Genomic DNA, 23223 nt, shown 5'->3' with positions numbered 1-23223 from the left:
CCTTTTTACCTATCTATACCATTTTATTGGGGAATTTGATCCATTTATATTTAAAGTGATTATGGACAGGGAAGGATTGACTTTTGCCATTCGTTATTTGTTTTCTATGTGTCTTATAGCTTCCTTTGTCCCTCATTTCCTCCATTACTGCCTTTCCTTGTGTTTAGTTGACTTTTTATAGTGACACATTTTTATTACCATCTCCTTTCCTTTCATGTAGATTCTCTAAATATTTTCTTTGTGATTACCATAAAGATTATATATAATATCCTAAAGTTATAAAATCTATTTTGAATTGTTACAACTTAACTTCTATTTCATAAAAAACCTGTACTTCTTTAAAGCTGTATCCCTTGCCCCTAACTCCATATTATTGTCCCAAATTAGATCTTTATATATGTACCCACTAACATAGATTTATAATTGTTTTATGCAGTCGTGTTTTAAATATTGTAGAAAATATAGAGTTTACAAATAAAATTACAATAATTCTGATTTCTATATTTTATTATGTGTTCCCCTTTACTGAAGATTTTGTATCTTCATACGGCTTTGAGTAAGAGAGTTTGGCAAGGCTTATGGGTACAGATCAATATAATAATGATGGTTAACGATTTTTTTTTTTTTGAGATAGGGTCTCTCTGTGTAGCCCAGGCTGGAGTGCAGTGGTATGATCACAGCTCACTGAAGCCTTGATCTCCTGGGTTCAAGTGATTCTCCCACCTTAGCCTCCTGAGTCATGGGAACACAGGCCCATGCCACAAGGCCTGGCTAATTTTTGTGCTTTTTGTAGAGATGGGGTTTTGCCATGTTGCCCAGGCTGGTCTCAAACCCCTGGACTCAAGTGATCTGCCTGCATTGGCCTCCCAAAGTGCTGGGGTGACAAGTGTGAGCTACCGTGCCTGGCCAATAGTTAAAAATTTTGTTTGCATTTATTATGTACCAGACATTGTGCTAAGTATGTTAAGTGTAAACTCTATTAATCTTCACATCAATCATATGACAGGACTACTGTAACCACCCCGTTTACAGAGTCGGGAACTGAGACACAGAATTTACTAATCTGTTCAAGTAAGTGGTGAAACTAGGATTTGAATTCCATCAATTTGGATCCAGAGACAATGCTCTCAATCACTATGTTGCACTATTTCTCAAAGTTAATACCTACTCCCTGCATCAACTACTTTAAAATGTCATTAAAAGATATAGATACCATTCATGATGTCAAAAATAAGTAAATAAATACAACCTTATTGGAGGTAATTTTAGATGGTCTAAATAAATAGGGGGATACAGTCGCTCGTGTTTGGGAAGTATCAAAGTATCTAAAACATGGAAGCTATCCCCAGATTAATCCAGCAATTCAATGCAATTCTATCAGAATCTCTAAAAGGTTGCATGTGTGTGTGTGTGTGTGTCTGCGTGTACACAACTTCTAGGTGGTTCCTAAATTAACAGGGAAAGTAAGAGCTAAGAATAGCTCAGATTATTTTGAACCACAGGACTAAAGAAAGGGAACATACATCCCTGATATCAAGATTTATAGTAAAGCAACAAGCAACAGTGATTTAAACCAGATGGTATGATTGACCAATGAGTGGATAAATAAAATGTGATATACACATAAAATAGAATATTATTCAGACTTAAAAAGGAAGGAAATTCTGGCACATGCTGAAGACATTATACTAAGTGAAACAAGCCAGTCACAAAAGGGCAAATATTGCATAACATATGAGATACTTAAATAAGTTAAATTTATAGACAAATTAAGAAGATTGGTAGTTACCAGGGGTGATGGGTTACACACATAAAATAGAATATTATTCAACCTTAAAAAGGAAGGAAATTCTGGCACATGCTGCAACATGGAAGAACCTTGAAGGCATTATACTAAGTGAAGTAAGCCAGTCACAAAAGGGCAAATATTGCATAATATATGAGATACTTAAGTGAGTTAAAATTATAGACAAATTAAAGAGAATGGTAGTTGCCGGGGGGTAATGGAATGTTATTGTTTGTTTATTTATTGATTTATTTTTATTTATTTTTTGAGACGGAGTCTCACTGTGTGGCCCAGGCTGGAGTGCAGTGGCGCGACCTCAACTCACTGCAAGCTCCGCCTCCCGGGTTCACGCCATTCTCCTGCCTCTCCCAAGTAGCTGGGACTACAGGTGCCCACCACTACGCCCGGTTAATTTTTTGTATTTTTAGTGGAGATGGGGTTTCACCGTGTTAGCCAGGAAGGTCTCGATCTCCTGACCTTGTGATCCGCCTGCCTCAGCCTCCCCAAGTGCTGGGATTACAGGCGTGAGCCACCGCGCCCGGCCAAGGGATGTTATTGTTTAATATGCAGCATTTCATTTTGGGATCATGAAAACTTTCTGGATATGAATAGTGGTGATGGTTGCACAACAGCGTCAGTGTACTTCATGCCACTGAATTGTACACTCAAAAAGGATTAAAATGATAAATTTTATGTTAAGTATAGTTTATCATTATTTTTAAATAAAAACATGGCGTAGAGCAGGAATGCACAACTAGACCAATAGGTAAAAAATACCCACAGAAACAGAACCACCAGAGCTTGGTGTATGATAGAAGAGACATTAAAATCAGTGAGGAAAATGAGGGACTAATCAATAAACAGTGTTGGACAACTGGCTATTTGTATGGTAAAACATAAACTTAGGCCAGGCACGGTGGCTCATGCCTGTAATCTCCGCACTTTGGGAGGCCGAGGCAGGTGGATCATGAGGTCAGGAGTTCAAGACCAGCCTGGCCAAGATGGTGAAACCTTGGCTCTACTAAAAATACAAAAAAAAAAAAAAAATTAGCTAGGTGTGGTGGCATGCACCTGTAATCCCAGCTATTCGGGAGCTGAGGCAGATAATTTCTTAAACCCAGGAGGTGGAGGTTGCAGTGAGCCAAGACTGTGCCATGCACTCCGGCTTGGGCAACAGAGCAAGACTCCATCTCAAAAAAAAAAAAAAAAATTAGATTCCTATCTCACCTCATATACAAATTAAATTGCAGTTGAATGACATTATCAAACCATGAAGGCTAAACTTTAATTTTTTTAGAAAAAAAAATATGGTGATATCTGCATGATAGTGCAAAAGATTTCTTGAACAAGGCATGAAAGGTAAGGTAGTTTCCTACAGCTGCTGGAACAAAATGTCACAAAGCAGGTGGCTTTCAACAACAGAAATGTACTGTTTTATAGTTCTGGAGCCCAGAAGTCTGATATCAAGGTGTCAGCAAGGTCGTGCTTCCTCTGAGATTGCGTAAAACCAATCCTTCCTTGTTTCTTCCGAGCTTCTGATGACGGCTGTCAATCCTTGGTCATCCTTTGGCTCCCAGCGGCACCACTCCATTCTGTGTCTGTAATCACCAGTGCTCTCCCTGTGTGTCTTTGTAACCAAATAACCACATTTCCCCTTTCTTTTCTTTTCTTTCTTTCTTTTTTTTTTTTTTGAGACAGAGTCTCGCTGTGTCGCCCAGGCTGGAGTGCACTGGTGAGATCTCGGCTCACTGCAACCTCCACCTCCCGGATTCACGCCATTCTCCTGCCTCAGCCTCCCGAGCAGCTGGGACTACAGGCACCCACCACCTCGCCAGGCTAATTTTTTGTATTTTTAGTAGAGTCGGGGTTTCACTGTGTTAGCCAGAATGGTCTTGATCTCCTGACCTCGTGATCCACCCACCTCAGCCTCCCAAAGTGCTGGATTTATAGGCGTGAACCACCACGCCCGGCCCCAAATTTCCGTGTTCTTACAAAAATGCCAGTGGACCAGGCGCAGTGGCTCACACCTGTAATCCCAGCACTTTGGGAGGTGGAGTGGGGTGGATCACCTGAGGTCAGGAGTTCAAGACCAGCCTGGCCAACATGGCAAAACCCCATCTGTACTAAAAATACAAAATTTAGCTGGGCATGGTGGTGCACACCTGTAATTTCCAGCTACTCGGGAGGCTGAGGCAGGAAAATCGCTTGAACCTGGGAGGTGGAGTTTGCAGTGAACCGAGATTGTGCCATTGCACTCCAGCCTGGGTGACAGAGAGACTCCGTCTAAAAAAAATTAATAAAAATAAAAACAACAACAAAAAAGAATACCAGTCATATTATATTAAGGGCCCATCCTTTTTCACTATGACCTTATCTTAACTAGTTACATTCACAATGGCCCTATGTCCAAATAAGGTTATATTCTGAGGTACTGGTGAGTAGGACTTCAACATGTCTTTCCTAAGGACACAGCACAACTCAACCCAAAACAAAAGTATTAGCCATAAATAAAAGAACTGATACATTTGATCATATTAAATTAAAAGTGAGAAATTTCTTTCTTTTGTAATATGTGTCAGATAAAAGATATGAAAAAAAGATTGGAAGTCTTTTCCCCCATTTTTAGTAATCTTGATGTTATGAAACAAGTGAGTACTAAAACAAAAACGACAATAAATGTGAGCACTAAAACAAACATGACACACTGTAATATAGAATTTTATTGAAAAAATAACACATACATATACAATTTTTATTATTATTATTATTTTTTGAAACTAAGTCTTGCTCTGTCGCCAGGCTGGAGTGCGGTGGCGTGATCTTACCTCACTGCAACCTCTGCCTCCCGGGTTCAAACGATTCTCCTGCCTCAGCCTCCCAGGTAACTGGGACTACAGGCATGCACCAACACTCCCAGCTAATTTTTGTACTTTTAGTAGAGATGAGGTTTCACCATGTTGGTCACTATGGTCTTGATCTCTTGACCTCGTGATCTGCCCGCCTTGGGTTCTCAAAGTGTTGGGATTACAGGCGTGAGCCACTGCATCAGTCCAACCGTGATCTTTTAGTGGTGCCTCTTTTCTCTTTTGACTTAGGAACGTTGTCCCTTAAGGAAACCTGGAGGCTACTACTGCGATACACTACTTGAGAGATGGATTGTTGCTCTTTTTCTACAAGCTTTGCAAGGAGTAGATTATAAAGACAGAAGATGTTAACCATTGCATTAATGTTTGGAAGCTGAGAGTCTTCTAGATTTCTGCTAGCAAACTGATATGAGGTAGAGTCCTGAAAGATCTGGCAATTTCATTTTCTTGGGATGAGTGAGTCACTTTCAGAACAGTGTGTGTGGTAGAATGTTTTTGGTTGTGGCTGCTCTACTCAGATTGCGTAGAGCTTTTTTGTTTTTTGTTTGTTTGTTTGTTTTGGTCAGATTTGTTGAGACATCTTCATAGTGTATCATCCTGAAAACTGAATAGTCATTTTGAGGTTATTGCTTTTTCTTTCCAGGTCAGTTAGCCAACTAAAAAGGCCCCGAAAAAGCTGGCTTCATGGTCCATGTCTATCAAGTGCTCATTTGTTACAGAAACAAAAATTCTGTCATCTTTCTTAAGCTCAAATAATCCCCCTTGATAGATGGAATAGAGTCCGTATTCTGCATCTTTAGACCAACAACTATTTCTAGCACTTTTCATCAGCAGTATAGGGTCAGGATAACTTGTGTATTTGTAAATATATTGGACCATTTGTTTGTCGTTCTTTGTGTTTTCTTTTATTTCCTCCTGAAATCGAAAGTATGTTTGGGAATAGATGTAGTAAAACCCCTTTTCTTGGATGACCAGTTCGCCATTCCTCAAGTGCAAGTTGCTCAGGAATGAATGCCCACTCCTTGATGATTCCCAGGAGTTTATTTTGCGGCCCAGAGCCTTTTCATTCTTGGAGTCTGTAGGAAATTTAGAGAGAAAGAGAGTTAGCAGAAGGGAATTTGTAGCAAAGCAAGGAGCTTCTTTGCAGCTGTGGCTAGCCTATATTTTTGTTGGGATTGCCAGGGATTGCAATCTAATATCAAACTTCTTCCTCCTTCAATCTTATGTGGATTATAAATTCTAGTCACATAGAAATTAGGAGGCTCCTGTATCATTGTGACATTGGAAACTGTTGGGAGTCCCTTGTCTTTTTATACCTTATCAGCTGCTTATGCCACATGTGTCACACTTAGAATGGTAGCACAGGGGATGGCCCACTTAGATAGCAATGGTTACTCCTGGGCAGAACTTCTGCCCTGAATCCGTTCCTCCCTTCTTGTGCTGGTGAACTTAAGTGGACAATCCGGAAGGAAACCTAAATGAACGTATCTATTTCTTTAGGCCTATATCTCAGAAGTTCTTGCCATTCCTTTTGGACTCTTTGGGTCCCTCCTTGATCTTTCTCAGCTCTCCAGAGTCAAAGGTACATCCAAGCAGATGGCTTCTCTAGTCAAAAATAATAGAGGCACAAAGTTGGCAAAGGAGCCTAGATTTAAAGATTCTGAGATACTTGAATCTTTCACACTCAAAGGTTTTGAATGAAAAATGAGCCTTCCAAAATGATATTCCTTTACACTTTTAGCCTATCTCCATGATTGGTGCAAAATTGGGCTTTTCCAGAGCGTAAACCAATTATATTTATTGATGAGTAGCAAGCAGTAACATCATAATAATCCCCTCACTTGTAGGCAGAACATGCCAATCATTTATAAAACATGAGTCCAAAAATGTCAAGAAGGCAACTACCCAGAAGAAACTAAACCAACCAACCAACCCAAAACCCCCCCAAACAACCCTTTTATCTATTAAGTGATGTCTGAAATATTTTTAGACAAATTTATGGGACAAAGCCTCTGATAAAAATAAAGGTGAGTATTTCTTGAGTACATACAATAGATCAGACATTTTGCATCATTTTGTGAGTTCAGATTTGTCTCAAGTTTGCATATGAAGAAACTAAAGCTTGACTGGGTTAAGTAATTTGCTCAAAACATGCATCTAGGTGAAGAGGAGGTGCGATTCCAACCTAGACATTTACGCTGTAAGACCCATGGACAGAGGCCTGGTGCGGTGGCTCACGCCTGTAATTCCAGCACTTTGGGAGGCTGAGGGGGGGCAGATCAGCTGAGGTCGAGTTTGAGACCAGCCTGGTGTGGTGGTGCATGCTTGTAATCCCAGCTACTTGGGTAGGTGAGGCAGGAGAATCGCTTGAAACGGGGAGGCAAAGGTTGCAGTGAGCCGAGATGGCACCATTGCACTCCAGCCTGGGCGACAAAAGTGAAACTCCGTCTCAAAAAAAAAAAAAAAAAAAAAAGAACAACAACAACAACAAAAATGCACAGTATTACATAGCACCATATCAACATGTGTTCTGCCTAGATATAAATTAAATGTAACATATATGGTTAAACTATATGAAACTGGCATTTGTGTAAGTAAAATATGGTCAAATATTGGCAATCTCCTATGGTTTAATTTAATATAAATGCCACTAGGAGAACCTAGTGATTCACAGTGATAGTAAATGATTTAGAACCTTTAAAGAGAAGGGAGATTTGATGGCAAGCAAAGAAGAGAAGTGCAAAGAGATGGAAGAAGTAATCATAAGAGAGAAAGGCTGGGTGCGGTGGTTCACACCTATAATCCCAGCACTTTGGGAGACCGAGGCAAGCGGATCACCTGAGGTGGGAAGTTCGAGACCAGTCTGACCAACATGGAGAAATCCTGTCTCTACTAAAAATACAAAATTAGCCAGGCGTGGTGGATCATGCCTGCAATCCCAGCTACTTGGGAGGCTGAGGCAGGAGAATCGCTTGAACCCAGGAGGCGGAGGTTGCAGTGAGCCGAGATAGTGCCACTGCACTCCCACCTGGGCAACAAGAATGAAACTCTGTCTAAAAAAAAAAAAAAGAAAGAAAGATGAAAGAAAGAAAAGAAAGAAAGAAAAAAAGGAAGACAGAAAGAAAGAGAAAGAAAGAAAGAAAAAGAAAGGAAGGAAGGAAGGAAGGAAGAAAGGAAGGAAGGAAGGAAGGAAGGAAGAAAGAAAAAAAGAAAGAAAGAAAGAAAGAAAGAAAGAAAGAAAGAAAGAAAGAAAGAAAGAAAGAAAGAAAGAAAGAAAGGGAAATTGCTCCAAAGAAGAAGAAGAAAAAAAAGGGATCCTGGCAACTGCAAAAACCCAATTCTCCCACTTTGTAATTTTCCTGAGGCCAGTTATGTCATGGCAGTAATTGAGCTATTTGTCTGTAATCTTGCGTCTGAAAACAGTCAGTCTGAGATCTAGTTAATACTGAGCATTTTGTAGATAGCCATATAAACATTTCAGGTAAAATTATTTAAAAAATAAGTTACTTGGCGCAATCCTTCCATTATTTTCCCTTAAGTCACTTATTTATTGTTTTTCTTACTTGGAGAAGACAATGTGTTGCTTCTTCCTCTGGTCCCAGTTATGTGAGCTGCTACTCTCTGAGGACCTCTTTCTCTCACTAGGGGAGAAGTATTTTGTTGCTTTTCTAAAAGAGAAATGATAAAGAATCATCAACACTTGCCAAACTAGTTCTCAAATACATTGCTGTTCATAGGTGTTGTCAATCAGTCATTGTAAGCATACTGGGCTTCCAAAGTTGATTCCGTGAGTTTTCATAAAAATAACATTTTGATATTATGATCAACCTACCTCAGCTTATGATCAACTTGAAAAGTACTTTACATGGGAAGAATAAGCAGTAACATGGATTATAATTTATCAGTGTCTCACAGGTAAGGTCCAAAGAGAATACAACAAAGTGAAGATTCTATCCCTTTTCCAAAAATATAAATAAAGAAATAACTGTAGACATGTAATAATGCTGCTGAGTTAAAGTATGCAAATAACCACCTATTGGCAAATTTCCACCTTGAATTACATACAGAAATAAACAAAGTGGTACCAATTTTTGTCATCTCAATTTTCCTTTCTCTATGCTAACTACTGTAGATTCTAAAGCAGTAGCAATTATAACAATTGCCCTTAGATGCGGCAAACTGGTATCCAACAGTCATCCTGCAACCACCCTTCCACTCCAAAAAGAAAGAACAGGAATTGACATTCTGGTTATGATATTGAGTATACAAGCATATAAGTTGCGAATTCACTAGATCACAATAAACAACATTTATTGATCACCGTCCAAAGTATTTTGCAGTAGCCTTAAAGAAACAGAAATGTAGGCTGAGCACAGTGGCTCATGCCTGTAATCCCAGCACTTTGGGAGGCTGAGGTGGGCGGGTCATGTCAGGAGATCGAGACCATCCTGGCTAACATGGTGCAACCCAGTCTCTACTGAAAATACAAAAAAATTAGCCAGGCGTGGTGGTGGGAGCCTATAGTCCCAGCTACTCAGGAGGCTGAGGCAGAAGAATGGTGTGAACCCAGGAGGTGGAGCTTGCAGTGAGCAGAGATTGCACCACTGCACTCCAGCCTGGGTGACAGAGCAAGACTCCATAAAAAAATAAAAATTAAAAAAAATTTAAAAAAAAACGGAAAAGAAATGTAACAAATGACTTTCTCTAAAAAATCAGTTCAGACTTCCCAAGAGTGCTTACATTGGTTGTAAGATAAATTATATTCTTTCATCAAACGGACAGTGCTAGGGTAAGGCACTACACCCTAAAGGGCCACAAACATTAATCACTGACTTCACTGCCATGTCCTCAAGGGACTTACAGCCTTCCACAGAAAATATGAATTAGAAAGTGGTAATTTGAAGGCCAAGATGGGTGGATCACTTAGCCTAAGAGTTTGAGATTAGCCTGGGCAACATAGTGAAACCTTGTCTCTATAAAAAATAGAAAAATCAGCCGGATGTGTTGGCCTGTGCCTACAGCCCTACTATTCAGGAAGCTGAGGTGGGAGGATTGCTTGAGGCCAGGAAGTTGAGGCTGCAGTGAGCCATGATCGCAACACTGTGCTCCAGCCTGGGCAACAGATTTGTTAAGGTCATTTCAAGCATATGAATAGGAAAGCCTAGATTTGAAAGCAAAATTTTAAAAGAGGAAATTTCCTACTGGTTATATTAAACACCTCCCAGAAAAGAAACTTGCAAATATGTGTATCGAGGTACCATGGGTATATCTTGGTATACAGAGTAGTGTTTCACCTTACTGAGATGAATAACAAAGAATTTTATTCTTCCAACACTGAAAACAGTACATGCATCTATCTGCTATAGACCATTAATCTGGTATGAATCATCTGAACAGGTGGAGTGTTCAACATTCTGACTACTGCTTTCATCTTTGAAGAAATGATAAGAAAGAGGGCTTAGACCCCAGGACCAGATTCTGTCCTTTATATTTAAGAAAACATATTTAATAAAGGAAAATGGGGGTGCTAAGTGATGAAGAAGTTTATTGCATTGGAAAAGAATAACATTTAAAAAATAACTGAAAGGAAATGAACAAGGTATGTGTGATAAAATAACAGAGTGCAGGGAATTTACTTAGAAAGGTGTCCACAGAAGCCCTCTCTGAAGAGGTGACAATTACATGAGCTGTGAAGGATGAGGGAGTGTCAGATGGAAGGCTAAAGAAGCCAGCCTGGGCAATAGTACTGAACAGAGAGGTGGGTCGAGAGAAGGCTGCTGACCATGAACAAGAGGGTCGTATGGCATGAAGACCACAGGATGAGGATTGTGGATGGGTAGAAAGATTGTTGGGAAAGGGATGATGGAGGAGGAGGCTTTCATAAAGAAAGACCTGGAACCCAGTGGTGGCCTGAAACAAAGAAGGGTAACTTTAAGGGATTTCATTTATTTCTCTCAGTTTCCCAGAAAAGATTTAAGATGGCTTGTTTGTAACACATTAGAAGGTAGAAACAAATAAGTGAAGAAATTAAGGAGAAAGGAAAATTCATGGGGCAGAATAAAATTAAGCTGAAATAAAGTTCTGACCATAGGTGGGCCACAGATTTGATTCTGAGTTTCCTAGCTGCCAATGTAAAGAGGGAAATAGAATCAACAAGTGGCTTGAGATACAGAGCAGCAGATCAGAGGATGGATGAGTGGATGAGAACAGAGAGGAGAATGGAGAACTATTCACCACCTGTCATGAAGATGACAGTAAAAAATTAAAATAACAACAAAAAAGATAGTACCTTGAACTGTAGAAATGGTTTCCTCAGAGGTTCTCAAAATCATCTGCAAATATTATTAAATAAAGCTTATTAATTTCCCTAAAAATTTAAACTGACAATAGAATGCCTATGGATCTTCTTGCTGATGTCTAACAGGAAATTTCTACATGCATTATCAATCTAGGAAGCTTTAAGTTGGTCAAGCATAGGGTCTGTAAGGGGTGGTGTGGGAGCTGGGATGAATATTTAAATAGCTGTCCCCACACAGTAATCAAGGGATAGTCCTCTACCTGGGAAAGTTCTGTTGCTGGATGAAGTCTTGGAAAGGTCACACCTGGAGCAGTGCAGGAGGAAGAAGCCTTCTGCCATGTGAATTCAGCCAAATGTGGCTGATAAGTGTGGCAGCCATGTCATGTCACTTTCTGTGTGTGGGGTGTATGTGCACCTTCGTGTGTGTGTGTGTATAAGTGCACTGGGTAACAGAGCCCAGAGGCTTAAAATTATTGGACAGACCCAAGCCTCAAGACGCAGGGCACACTTCCTCTCTCTCAGGATGCCCACAGACATACATAGCCTATCAAGGTACAACCTGACAACACCATGTCATTCTTTCACTTCTGAGAATGTGGCTGAGCCATTCTCAACATAAAGCTATTTTACCACCTTCCCATATATTTGCTAAATATCTAGTAACCTCCCCCTCCCTTTGTACTAACCAATGGGGAAAACCAATAAGAAAGAGTGAAAAGCAAACCTTTCTATTAACTGGGAAGATCCTGACTTGGCTCATCCACGGATTCTGAATTCCTCTCTGTCCCTCCTGCCACCTTCTCCCATCACTGCCTTCTTTCCCAATCACTCTAGTTAATGTTGCAACTGTCAGAAACTTGCATTCTCTGTACTTCCACCCCAAAGCAGAAGCTCTCTGCTTCTCCCTCCACCTCAAGCCCTGATACCAGATAATGGGGACAGGGCTGGTGGTGGTGGACTGACTGTAATCAGTTCTCTGGGCACTGACATACAGGAAGGGGAAGTGAGAGAAAACCACGGCATTCTCTCTTATCTCTCTCTCTCTCTCATTTCTCTCTGTGTGTCTCTCTTTCCTACTCTTATTCTCTCTTTCTCTTATTCTGCAACAGAAAGGAAGGAAAGAAGGGGAAACAGCAGGAGAAAGAAAAGGGACTTTCCTACAATGTGGGAGGCAAAATAAAAAGAGTGACTAGAAGCATGGCCAGATGCCCTGCATTCAAATGTTTCAGTTACTGGCTCTGTGAGACTGCTCAAGCTATTTCACTGATCTAAACTTCAATTTATTAATCTATTTTAAAAATATATTTAAGAGGATAATAATGACTTATTATTCAGAGCTGTCGTGATGATTAAATGAGATAATGGGCATAGGATATTTACTGGAATAAGTCCATTCGACTAATGTGCCTGAAAAAAAAAGAGAATTATTTTTCCCACATTCTCACCTATTCTCCCAGCTTCTTGCTATTCTAGTTGGTAGCAGGATGTGAGAATGGGAGGGAGAATGGCAGGAATAGCAGGAAAAAGAAATGTCCTCACTATTTATCTTATCTCCCCACTCCCTGTCCACAGCACCCAGCCCTCTCCTCCGTCTCCAGATTTCTACCGTAGTTCTGAGTCGCTCTCCCCTGCTGGACAATTGCACTTCCATCCTCCCCAAGCCCCTATCCCAGGAACTTGGGAGTTTCATTTCTCAGCTTCCTCAGGACCCTTCTCCAGCCCAGGCTTTTCCTAGTCTCCTGGTCCTTGCCCCCGAGCACTCGCTGTCATTTGCAGTGGTGGAATCACAGCTGCTTCTGTATAGCTTGTGTGGAGTGGGTCCCCCTGCCCGGGGCCACGCTGCCAGGGCAGCCACAGAGCAGCTATGTTTCTAGGACTCCTAGGAGGAAATCTAGTTTCATTTCCCATAGAAATAGCATCTTACGTATGTCAGGGCTCTATTGTGAAAACAGCTCAGGATTATAAACTTGATCCCTAACCACCGATATAACAGTATTTATATGGAGAAACAGATGCAGAGCACCAAACAATGGACTTACAAACATGTGTAAAACACATTCTCCTCGTACCCTGGGAATTCCCCCAGTTAATGTCTTTAAACAATGGTGGTGTATGTGGTACTTCATAGTTTACAGAGTATTTTTATAGTCATGTTCTCATCTCATATTTTTACATAGGCAGAAGCAATTATTTATTTATTTATTTATTTATTTATTTATTTATTTATTTTGGTTTTTGAGGTAGAGTCATGTTCTGTTGCCCAGGCTGGAGTGCAGTGGCACAATCTCAGCCCACTGCAACCTCTGCCTCTTGGGTTCAAGCAATTCTCCTGTCTCAGCCTCCCAAGTAGCTGGGAGTACAGGCACACACCACCACACTTTGCTAATTTTTGTATTTTTAGTAGAGATGGGATTTCACCATGTTGGCTAGGCTGGTCTTCAACTCCTGACCTCAGGTGATCTGCCTGCCTCAGCCTTCCAAAGTGTTGGGATTATAGGCATGAGCCACTACACCTGGCCGCAAATATTATTAAATGCCATTTTACAAAGAAAGAAGAGCCTAAGAGAAGAAACTTGATTGATCTGTCACTCTGCCACATTTAGTAAAATAAGCCGTTAACTAACATGTCTCTGCTGGAAGTCCTGTTTAAGCAACTTCCATAAACAGATACTTTTTGTAATTTGTTATTTATTGGCTGTAAATTAAGAAAAAACCACCTTCAAATTCTCAGAGTATCTCTTTCTTCCCTTCCCTTCCTTTCCTCTTTCTTCCCTCTTACTTTCCTCTTTCTTCATCTCTATATGCATACAAAAATAAATATTTAATTCCAGACATCGGCAATGTGGGAAGAATATAAAACATCATTATTTGATCTCCTTTATCTTTTGAATGAAAAAAAATCTCACACATTCTTTATGACTTTGTGACCTTCTCTTCATTACCCTGGGTGTGCCTCAGTTTCCATAATGTGAGATCAAAAGATTAGACTAGATGTGGAGTCTGTCTGGGGCAGAGGAATGAACTCTAGATCAGGAGTCGGCCAGGCCCTGCCTTTTGGTGCTATCCCCCATTTTCCTAGTTCTGTGAATTTGGGGAAAATTACTTAAATACTCTGGGCCTAAGTTTTCTTATTTGTAAAATGCAGAGTCTAGGCTTGATTATCTTAAAGATTCCTTCACTTTAAGGAATTCTTCTGGCCTTATCTGCCTACTGGTGAGGTCACCTGGTGAGATTATATACCTTTCTAACGAGTTGACGGAGTTGCCACTTGACTTGCCAGCAGGGGCTCTTCATACTCTCTTCGTCATTGGGATCCCAAGAACTGTCATCTTCTTTCAAGAAACAAGCAATGCCACTTTTGGAGTACTTGTCCTGCATCTGGGTTGCGATGGAATATAACACAATATTTTGCATAAGTGCTTTTTATTTTTGTTCATTTGGAAGTTAAGACAACAGAAACTGATAGCAGACTTAGAGAAGTTTTGGCACATTGAGTAAGTTCCTGTTTGAAATAAAAGTAAGCATGCTCTCCTTTGTCCTTAAAAAAAAAAGAGCGAAAGAGAATAAAAGTAAGCAGCTGGATATAGTGCAAAGGATGCAGGTGTGGGTCAGGCATCTGGAGTCACAGTGTCCTTCCCTGCCTCCCTTACTAAACAGCTGTGCTTTTCTTGACAAGTTGCTTCCATTCTCCTGTGTCTGCTCATTAGTTTCGAGCCGGTTCACTATGGTGATTCTGAGGTCTCTTCCAGCTCTGCCACGGTATGTATCCCATTTTGAAGCTGGAAACCTACCTAGATACAAGGTTGGTAGTGGAGTCAGTTTAAATTTCAGGATCCTAAATAAAAAACAGCCAAATCATTTGGGAGGGGGTCATATTCTGTTTCTTGATCTGAGCTGTGGCTAGCTAAGTAGATTCTAGTTACTGATCTGATTTCTACTCCTCTGGATGGCAGACTCTGGACCATGTTGCTGCTAGAAATCTGAACGCTGTTTCATTAAATGTTTACACTAACTAGGAATTTATTGGCAGAGACTTTAAACACTCTTTGAAGGTTTTCTCCCTGTTTCTGATTGAAAGTAAACAATGGCAACAGCCAGATCATTGTCAACAAACTCCTCACTCTCATCAACAAATCCTTGCTTGATGTTATAAGCACACACAAACACACACACCCCAAACCACCCAGAACTCTTCAGGCTGATCATTGTTTAATCAAGGAATACAGGAAACAGAAGGTCCAAACAAAGCCAGAAGGATTTTCTCTTCTGTTTTGTTTTGTTTTAACAAGTGGGATGGAAGAGACGTTATTTCCCTGAAAAAATCTGCTGAATTGACTCTACCTGGGGAAATAAATGAGAAAATGGCAATTTTAATCTGTTATTTGAACTAAGGTACTGCAAAGCTTGAAGGGAGGATCAAATTGAATGATGATTCACTCCTTTCTATAGAAAGACGATCTCATTTTAAATCAGAATATCTGAACTGTTCATGAGCGGTCCTAGCCAAAATCACACAGTTCTGTACTCAGCCATGTAACCCTTGGACATCTGGCCAAGGTCCCTCAAATGCAAAAGTGCAAACTTGAGTTAATACATTTCTTCCTCACACCCAGTCATAGATCATTCATTTACTTTCTTCCTCTTTTAAACAACAAGAGAAAAACATTCCCATAGTATATGTAGTTGGAGGTGAAGCTGGGGCTGCCCCAGTTGAGATATGACTGGCTGTGGACTTAGGTACATTTCCTTGCCCCTGCCCGCCCCACCTGTAGACATCTAGTTGCAACTCCAATTGACTTGGGAGATGCAAAACCTTTCCAAGGAAGGCACTCAGTCACATATGATTCAGAAATACGAAAGCGTGTCTAGCAAACTGTGGGAAAGGATCATGACGGAAGAGACGAGAAACTGGGATCAGCTACAAGGCCCGAGGGTAGTTCCAGGAAGAGCGAACTTTCCCTGGACACTGTCCCAGTTCACTCAGTATGAGTGGACTCCGGCCAAGCTTCGGTTTGATTACACTGAACAAGCAGGCTCACAAGTCTCTCTAACTTGTTGGGGCAAAAAGGTGTGCCTGACACAGAAAGGAGGGAGAAGTATGCCTTTTTACTTCACATCAGCTGTAAGCCCTCTCAGCAGGAAATGGCTGAAGATGGGAGGCTCCAGCCATGAGAGGCAAGGTGCAGAGTTGACAGCTGCCTGTGATCAGGCAGTAATGGCAGCAGGCAACAACTTGTCAACTGAGGTGGAATTTGACATGGATGGTGGTAGCGGAGCTTGAGCCACAGGACTAGCCCAGTTTAGTACCAATTGCTGGCTACAGCCTGTGATCCCTTCTGGTATTTTCCAGAAATACTTTCAGGAGGAGGTGGGGGGAACCTGGAAAATTGAGTAAGGTCCTGGGTATAAGTGGATGGGAGGTTGACAAGCTAACGTAGCTACATTATTGCCCAGGAGTTTATAAAGCCTGGATACATTCTGGATACACAGGCAAGCTGGGAAGCATGGAAAAGTAAAGAACACTTTTCTAAAAGAAAAAAAAACCCTCCAAAAACTAAATAAGTAAATCACAAAACAAACAAACAAAAAACTGAAACAACCACTAATGGCATCTATATTCCCACCTCCTAGTTAACCTTTGGATGATCTCTCTTGTTTACGGAGGTGAGATCATACTATGTGTGTGCATAATTTTGAGTATGGTTGTTTTCTTATAAGACTATATAAAAATGTTTTGTTCTTTAAATCTGTATGAAAATTACATATGGATAGCATGGATATTTTTATGACATTCCCTGTAGAAAATTTGTAAAATATAGAAAAATAAAAAGGAAAAAAAGCACCCATAATCATAACATCTAGAGATCACATTGTCATTTTGGTGTTTCTCTTTCTAGACCTTTTTATGCATAAATACTGTTTTCTGAACAATAGAAATCCAGAGAGGAAGCCTCAATCACCCTCTCCACCCTCACATGTTTCCTGCATCATGAATTTCGGTAGTGTCTTCTATAGAACCTGGCCAATGCTGGTGACTAGACACATGGTGAGTTGACGTGGGGTGCTGTGGTTATTCCAAGAATGATAATTAAGATGATATGTCTCCCCTCACCTCCTCCCATCCTTTCCACTTCAAAGTATGAGTTTCCTGCAGCATATCACAGGCTGAGGCTATATGCTCTAACTAACCACACCTGGGCACTGGGGACGGAAGGTAGCGTGTGGGGGTTATTTTCATTTGCGTGCCTCTGAAAAGAAAGCTCTTGCACTGGGTGCCTGTTCTTCAGCTCCAGAAGCCCTTGGTTCTGAAAAGTGGATTTCCATGGTGACTGCTCTTGGTGCTGTTACAAACATGGTAGTTGTCTAGGCCAGGGTCAACCAGTCCTTGATGGGGCTTGAGGTCAGTAGGGTAGACTCAGCAAGGTAGACTTCAAGATGGCAGCACTGACCCTCTCTACTGCCCAGACATTAGTCTCTGGCAATCATTTTCTGCAAACTGCAAATAGCATAAAGGATCATTTACGGAGATCTGTGGAGAGGAATCCCTTCTCCTTTTTCCTCCCCATCTATGATGCCACAGTGATAGGCCATTCCCTTATCATAAAACCTTCTCAGAGGGACACAGACTTTGGGGGCTCAGCCCATATTTGTTGTTCATGTTTGCTGGTCTACAGCTTATTTGTGAAGATCCAATCCAATGTTATGAAGCCTTCCTTAACCCTTACACCCTATAATCCTTGCAGACTGTATCTTCTGCAAAATTTCACCAGCCAAAGTGGAACCTATATTCAATTTTAAGAAATTAATACTTAAGTTGAATATACTTTTCCAAAGTCTACACAGAAGATTCAAATATATTTTCCCTTTGGAAAACTTCTGATGAAGAAAGTGACACCTTCAGGAGACTTTTCAGCAGGAATTACAATGCTACTATAAAAATAGCATTGTAATGTATTGAAAAAAGTGTATTGAAAAAAAAAGGTAGGTGCTTCAATTTATTGAGTACCTCCTTCATGCCTGGGTTCAAAATCAGGCTTTATCTTTTACTAGTTTTGTAATCTTGAACAAATCTCTTAACTTCACCTCAGCCTTAGTTTGTTCATCTATAATATGGGGTAATTATACTTACGTTATAGAATTGTTATGAGAATTGAAATCAGGCAATACTTTTCAAAGTTCCTGGTACACAGTAATTGCTCAATATCTGTAATTCTCCTAGCTTTCTTGCACTCTCAATGAATTCTTCTGCATGCCTAATGTATACGTATTCATATGTCAAAATGCAATTAGGAAAAATGTGTGCAAGTGGGAAGATCTTAAGCCTTATATGAAATTTCCATTTTTATAGTAGAATTGAAAAAGAAATTTGATTATATATACAGACAATTGCATGAGTCAGTTGAGTAAATAACTGGTTGATTCAATCTTAAAATTAGTCCCAACTTGCAATGTGAGCAAATTGATGGAGCTACTTGGGTATGGAGTAACAGCTTTACTCTGTTTATGCTGTAAAGTTAAGAAAGGTTAGGAAATTCTGGGCTGGGCGCGGTGGCTCAAGCCTGTAATCCCAGCACTTTGGGAGGCCGAGGTGGGTGGATCACGAGGTCAGGAGATCGAGACCATCCTGGCTAACACGGTGAAACCCCGTCTCTACTAAAAAAAAAAAATGCAAAAAACTAGCCGGGCATGGTGGCGGGCGCCTGTAGTCCCAGCTACTCGGAGGCTGAGGCGGGAGAATGGCGTGAACCCGGGAGGTGGAGCTTGCAGTGAGCCGAGATCGGGCCACTGCACTCCAGCCTGGGCCACACAGCAAGACTCCGTCTCAAAAAAAAAAAAAAAAAAAAAAAGAAAGGTTAGGAAATTCTGGCTCCAAATTGGTGCCAGTCTCTTGTGTAGACTTAAAGCTAAAGGTATGACCATAGTTTCATGAATTTTTTTTTTGTTACAAAAGAAACTCTTTTCTAAATGTGCCTACAATAAACCTGACTTTACTGGTCATCTAACGGTAGCCATAATTTTCATAATTACTTGCAAATAAAACAAGAGTCTGCCTCATCCATTTCCAAAAGAAAAATTTCTGACTGATTGAGATAACCAAACTTACACTCCACAGGATATGCAAACTGTATTTCCCTAGCAAATAGTTATCACTCTATGTCTTTTGCACAATTTATACTTTTCTGAGATCCTTAGTCTTTCATCTCCTAGTCAGCTGGCAGAGTTGGTGCTACAGGATGGACTGTGCAAGCACTGTACATTACAAGGTGTACATAGGTTAACCCTGTGGACATCCCACTATGGAGCGAAGAGCCTACAGACCTGGGTGCTAGTCACCCCAGCACTGCCTCCAAAGCCTTGTCTGAACATGAGTACATTATTTCTTGTCTCCTCATCTGTAAAAATGTGGTTGTGGTGGTCGGGGGAGGATCTGAAGTTCCTTGTAGCTCATAATTCTCTACTATTTAATATACAATGAGTTAAAGTATATATTAGAAGTCCAAAACTGAGTTGGTTTATTTTCAGCAATTTTGGAGTCATAGTTCCAGGGATTTTCATCGAGAAAATCATAAATTAAAGTGGCACTAAGTGTTTGTTTGTTTTTTCTATCAAAGATACCTCAATTTGTACATGGACCATCCATAGGCAGAGACTGGCAGTTTGCTTTTCAATTGTTTTATCATGAACAGCTGTGTCTATTTGATAACTTCTTTATTATGGATTTTACCCATGACATGCCTGTGCCCCAGGAATAGGCAGAATGCCAGTCCTTTGTATTCTCACTTATTGTCAACACAGGAATGCCTCATACCTAAAAGCAAAACATTTCAAAGGTGTGAAAGTTCACCAGGACTAGCTACATCTGGAATACAAAACGGGAGTGTTCAGTGATTTAGAGCCTGGCTTTGGGTTGAGCCTGACTCTGCCTTTGTTGCCTGCATATTCATGGTGCCTACCGCACTGGCAAAGGCTGTTCATTCGATCAATAAGTATTTAGTGAACCACAAGTATTAGTATTAGTGGTTACTTGGGAACCACATGCTAGACCCAGAGTTATACTGGTGAACAGAAGCAGACACAACTCTGATACAGCTACCTCAACCCTCAAGAATTCATGAGTCAAGAACTGTAACTCCAACTCGGAACAACAAAGCAGGGAAGATGGCTACAGTAACCAAAACAGCATGCTACTGGTACCAAAACAGATATATAGACCAATGGAACAGAACAGAGGCCTCAGAAATAACACCACACATCTACAACCACCTGATCTTTGACAAACCTGACAAAAACAAGCAATGGGGAAAGGATTCCCTATTTAATAAATGGTGCTGGGAAAACTGGCTAGCCATATGCAGAAAACAGAAACTGAGCCCCTTCCTTACAGCTTCTACAATAATTAACTCAAGATGGATTAAAGACTTAAACGTCAAACCTAAAACCATAAAAACCCCAGAAGAAAACCTAGGCAATTCCATTCAAGACACAGGCATGGGCAAAAACTTCATGACTAAAACACCAAAAGGAATTGCACAGAAGTCAAAATTGACAAATGGGATCTAACTAAACTAAAGAGCTTCTGCACAGCAGAAGAAACTACCATCAGAGTGAACAGGCAACTTACGGAATCGGAGAAAATTTTTACAATCTACCCATCTGACAAAGGTCTAATATGCAGAATACACAAGGAATTTGTTTCTTGTAAAACAAATTGACAAGAAAAAAAAAACAAACAACCACATCAAAAAGTGGGCAAAAGATAGGAGCAGATACTTCTCCAAAGAAGACATTTATGCAGCCAACAAACACATGAAAAAAAGCTCATCATCACTGGTCATTCGAGAAATGCAAATCAAAACCACAATGAGATCCCATCTCACTCCAGTTAGAATGGTGGTTATTAAAAAGTCAGGAAACAACAGATGCTGGAAGGATGTGGAGAAACAGGAATGCTTTTACATCGTTGGTGGGAGAATAAATTAGTTCAACCATTGTGGAAGACAGTATGGCAATTCCTCAAGGATCTAGAACCAGAAATACCATTCAACCCAGCAATCCCATTACAGGGTATACACCCAAAGGGTTATAAATCATTCTGCTATAGAGACACATGCACACATATGTTTATTGCAGCACCATTTACAATAGCAAAGACTTGGAATCAACCCAAATGCTCATCAGTGATAGACTGGATAAAGAATATGTGGCACATATACACATACTACATATACATATACCACATATACACATATACATATACTACATAGTATGGAATACTATGCAGCCATAAAAAAGAATGAGATCATGTCGTTTGCAGAGACACGGATGAAGCTGGAAACTATCATTCTCAGCAAATTAACACAGGAACAGAAAACCAAACACTGCATGTTCTCACTTATAATGAACAATGAGAACACATGGACACAGGGAGGGGAATATCACACACTGGGGCTTGCCAGGGGGTGGGTGGCAAGGGGAGGGAGAGCATTAGGACAAATACCTAATGAATGTGGGGCTTACAACCTAGGTGATGGGTTGATGGGTGCAGCAAACCACCATGGCACATGTATACCTATGTAACGAACCTGCACGTTCTGCACATGTATCCCAGAACTTAAAGCAAAATAAAAAAACTAAAAAATAAAGAAATCTGTTTGCCAGAATTCACAAAGAACAATAGACCTCATGTGAGTTACGAACCTGAGCTTCATCCTGCTGTGTGCTATTGGATAAAGACTCTAAGAGCTACCTTACAGATTTTTTCGACAGGAAGTATCACAGTAATAAGGCCCTGTTTAAAGGCTGTTGCTACTGCTGTGGGACAGATTTACCCATTTGTGTTTGAAAGCAGGAAAGAAATTTTATCATTCACCACTTAATTGGTTAGAATCTCTAACTGAGCACCTTTTAAAACCTGCTGCACTTTGGACTCAAAAGGAAAACTGGACCAACGGTAATTGAGGAAACAGACCCTTTTATTTATTCATGGCTGCCGTGTAAGCTCCAGTCCCTGTGGATTTTATTCCAAACCTTGCTGTAACATAAAAAAGGAAGTTTACAAGACATGCCATTGCTGCTTTTACAAAAGGACATTCTATTTATTTTCACAGTAATTCTCATGTCCCCATAAGCAGAGCTGTCACAGTGTGCGCTACCTTAGGTTGTTTTATTGTTGGCATTGTTATTTTTTTCCATTTTGAGCTAATGTGTTTTATTTGTGAATAGTCTTTTACAATTTTGTATGCTGAATATGGGCACCAAAGAACCTGTAAAAGTTATCTTTTTCAATTGAATGTGAACAAATAAAAGTTTGGAAAAGAAAAACAAAAGAACTATAAAGCATTTAGCAGAAAGCTTTCATGGACAGTTGCAATGGCTAATATTATAAAATACGCATACTTTTAAAAACCAAAAATCCCTCAGGAGTTTTGTTGCCCACATCTGCTAGTAACTAGTGGAGCCAGTTCTGTCACTGCACTTAGTTTACACAATTTCTTGAACTTACACTTTTGCGAGGACTTCAGTGATTATGCAATTTAGCAGTTAGAGTGTACCCACTGAGAAAGGAAGCAGTGAAGTCTTCAGAGAGGAGCAAGCTGACATGCAAAGGAGGAGCAGGTAACCAGACAGTAGCTAAGCGCCCCTGAGACCGAGTGCACTGCCCTGCACTGACCTGCTTCAGCTCGTTGGTGAAGTACACGTAAGTTACAGCTGCACAGAGGGACTGCAGGAGCACGGTGAAGATCAGGATCAGCACGCAGGTCTGCCCCGGGCTGGGTCCCCCCTGGGCCTCCATCATAGCCATGATCCTGTCAGAGTCTGACTGCTGTAAGTCAGCCAAGCAGCCAGTCACTGAAGCCCTTCCTTCTCTATTCTTTTCTAGTCAGTGAGGAAACGAATGCGGATGAGTTGTTTTTCTGGGTTCTGTGGCCTTGGCCCCACCCACATCTATTGAACTTGCATCTGTCCCTCCCCTTTCCTACCGCCCAGTGACAACTCTTGTCTCAAAGTAGTTGCTGGAAAGGAGGGAAATTGAAAGAAGCTCCTCTCCTTGCCCTCGGGATCCATGCACCCCTTCTCTGCACTCACCTCAAGCCCATTTCTCTCTTCTCTTTCTTGCTCTCCTTTTTATAATGTCCTCAGCCGAAGAGGGGAGGGATTTTCTTTGTTTTTCCTAACATGTCCTCATTCTACCACAGAGCTCTAAGCCTCATGGCCTGGCTGTCATAGGTACAAGGCCTATTTTCTAAATTATAAGATAATTTTTATGACCTGAA

General features: G+C 40.6%; 1 protein-coding gene across 3 annotated transcripts; it reads right to left on the bottom strand.

Moving 5' to 3' along the window:
- Positions 1 to 4315: 4315 nt before the first annotated feature.
- Positions 4316 to 23047, bottom strand: TNFSF10 (TNF superfamily member 10). Of its 3 annotated transcripts, XM_025376531.1 has the most exons (6): positions 23036 to 23047; positions 22620 to 22820; positions 14189 to 14326; positions 10940 to 10982; positions 8214 to 8318; positions 4490 to 5726 (listed from the first exon to the last, which is right to left on the bottom strand). In XM_025376531.1, the coding sequence occupies exons 2-6, from the start codon at positions 22749 to 22751 to the stop codon at positions 5299 to 5301; spliced, it is 846 nt and encodes a 281-aa protein (XP_025232316.1). In that variant the 5' UTR covers positions 22752 to 22820; positions 23036 to 23047; the 3' UTR covers positions 4490 to 5298. The 3 variants fall into 3 exon arrangements, with proteins under 3 accessions (XP_025232317.1, XP_025232316.1, XP_025232318.1); XM_025376532.1 differs by lacking the exons at positions 8214 to 8318; positions 10940 to 10982; positions 23036 to 23047 and having other exon boundaries at positions 4316 to 5726; positions 22620 to 22874; XM_025376533.1 differs by lacking the exons at positions 4490 to 5726; positions 8214 to 8318; positions 10940 to 10982; positions 14189 to 14326; positions 23036 to 23047 and adding an exon at positions 16324 to 17444 and having other exon boundaries at positions 22620 to 22841.
- Between the last annotated feature and the right edge of the window lie 176 nt (positions 23048 to 23223).

The sequence above is a fragment of the Theropithecus gelada genome, chromosome 2 (assembly GCF_003255815.1).
Source record: "Theropithecus gelada isolate Dixy chromosome 2, Tgel_1.0, whole genome shotgun sequence".
Lineage (NCBI taxonomy): Eukaryota > Metazoa > Chordata > Mammalia > Primates > Cercopithecidae > Theropithecus > Theropithecus gelada.
The sequence above is the reverse complement of the archived record's forward strand: the minus strand, read 5'-3'. Positions and strand labels throughout refer to the sequence as shown.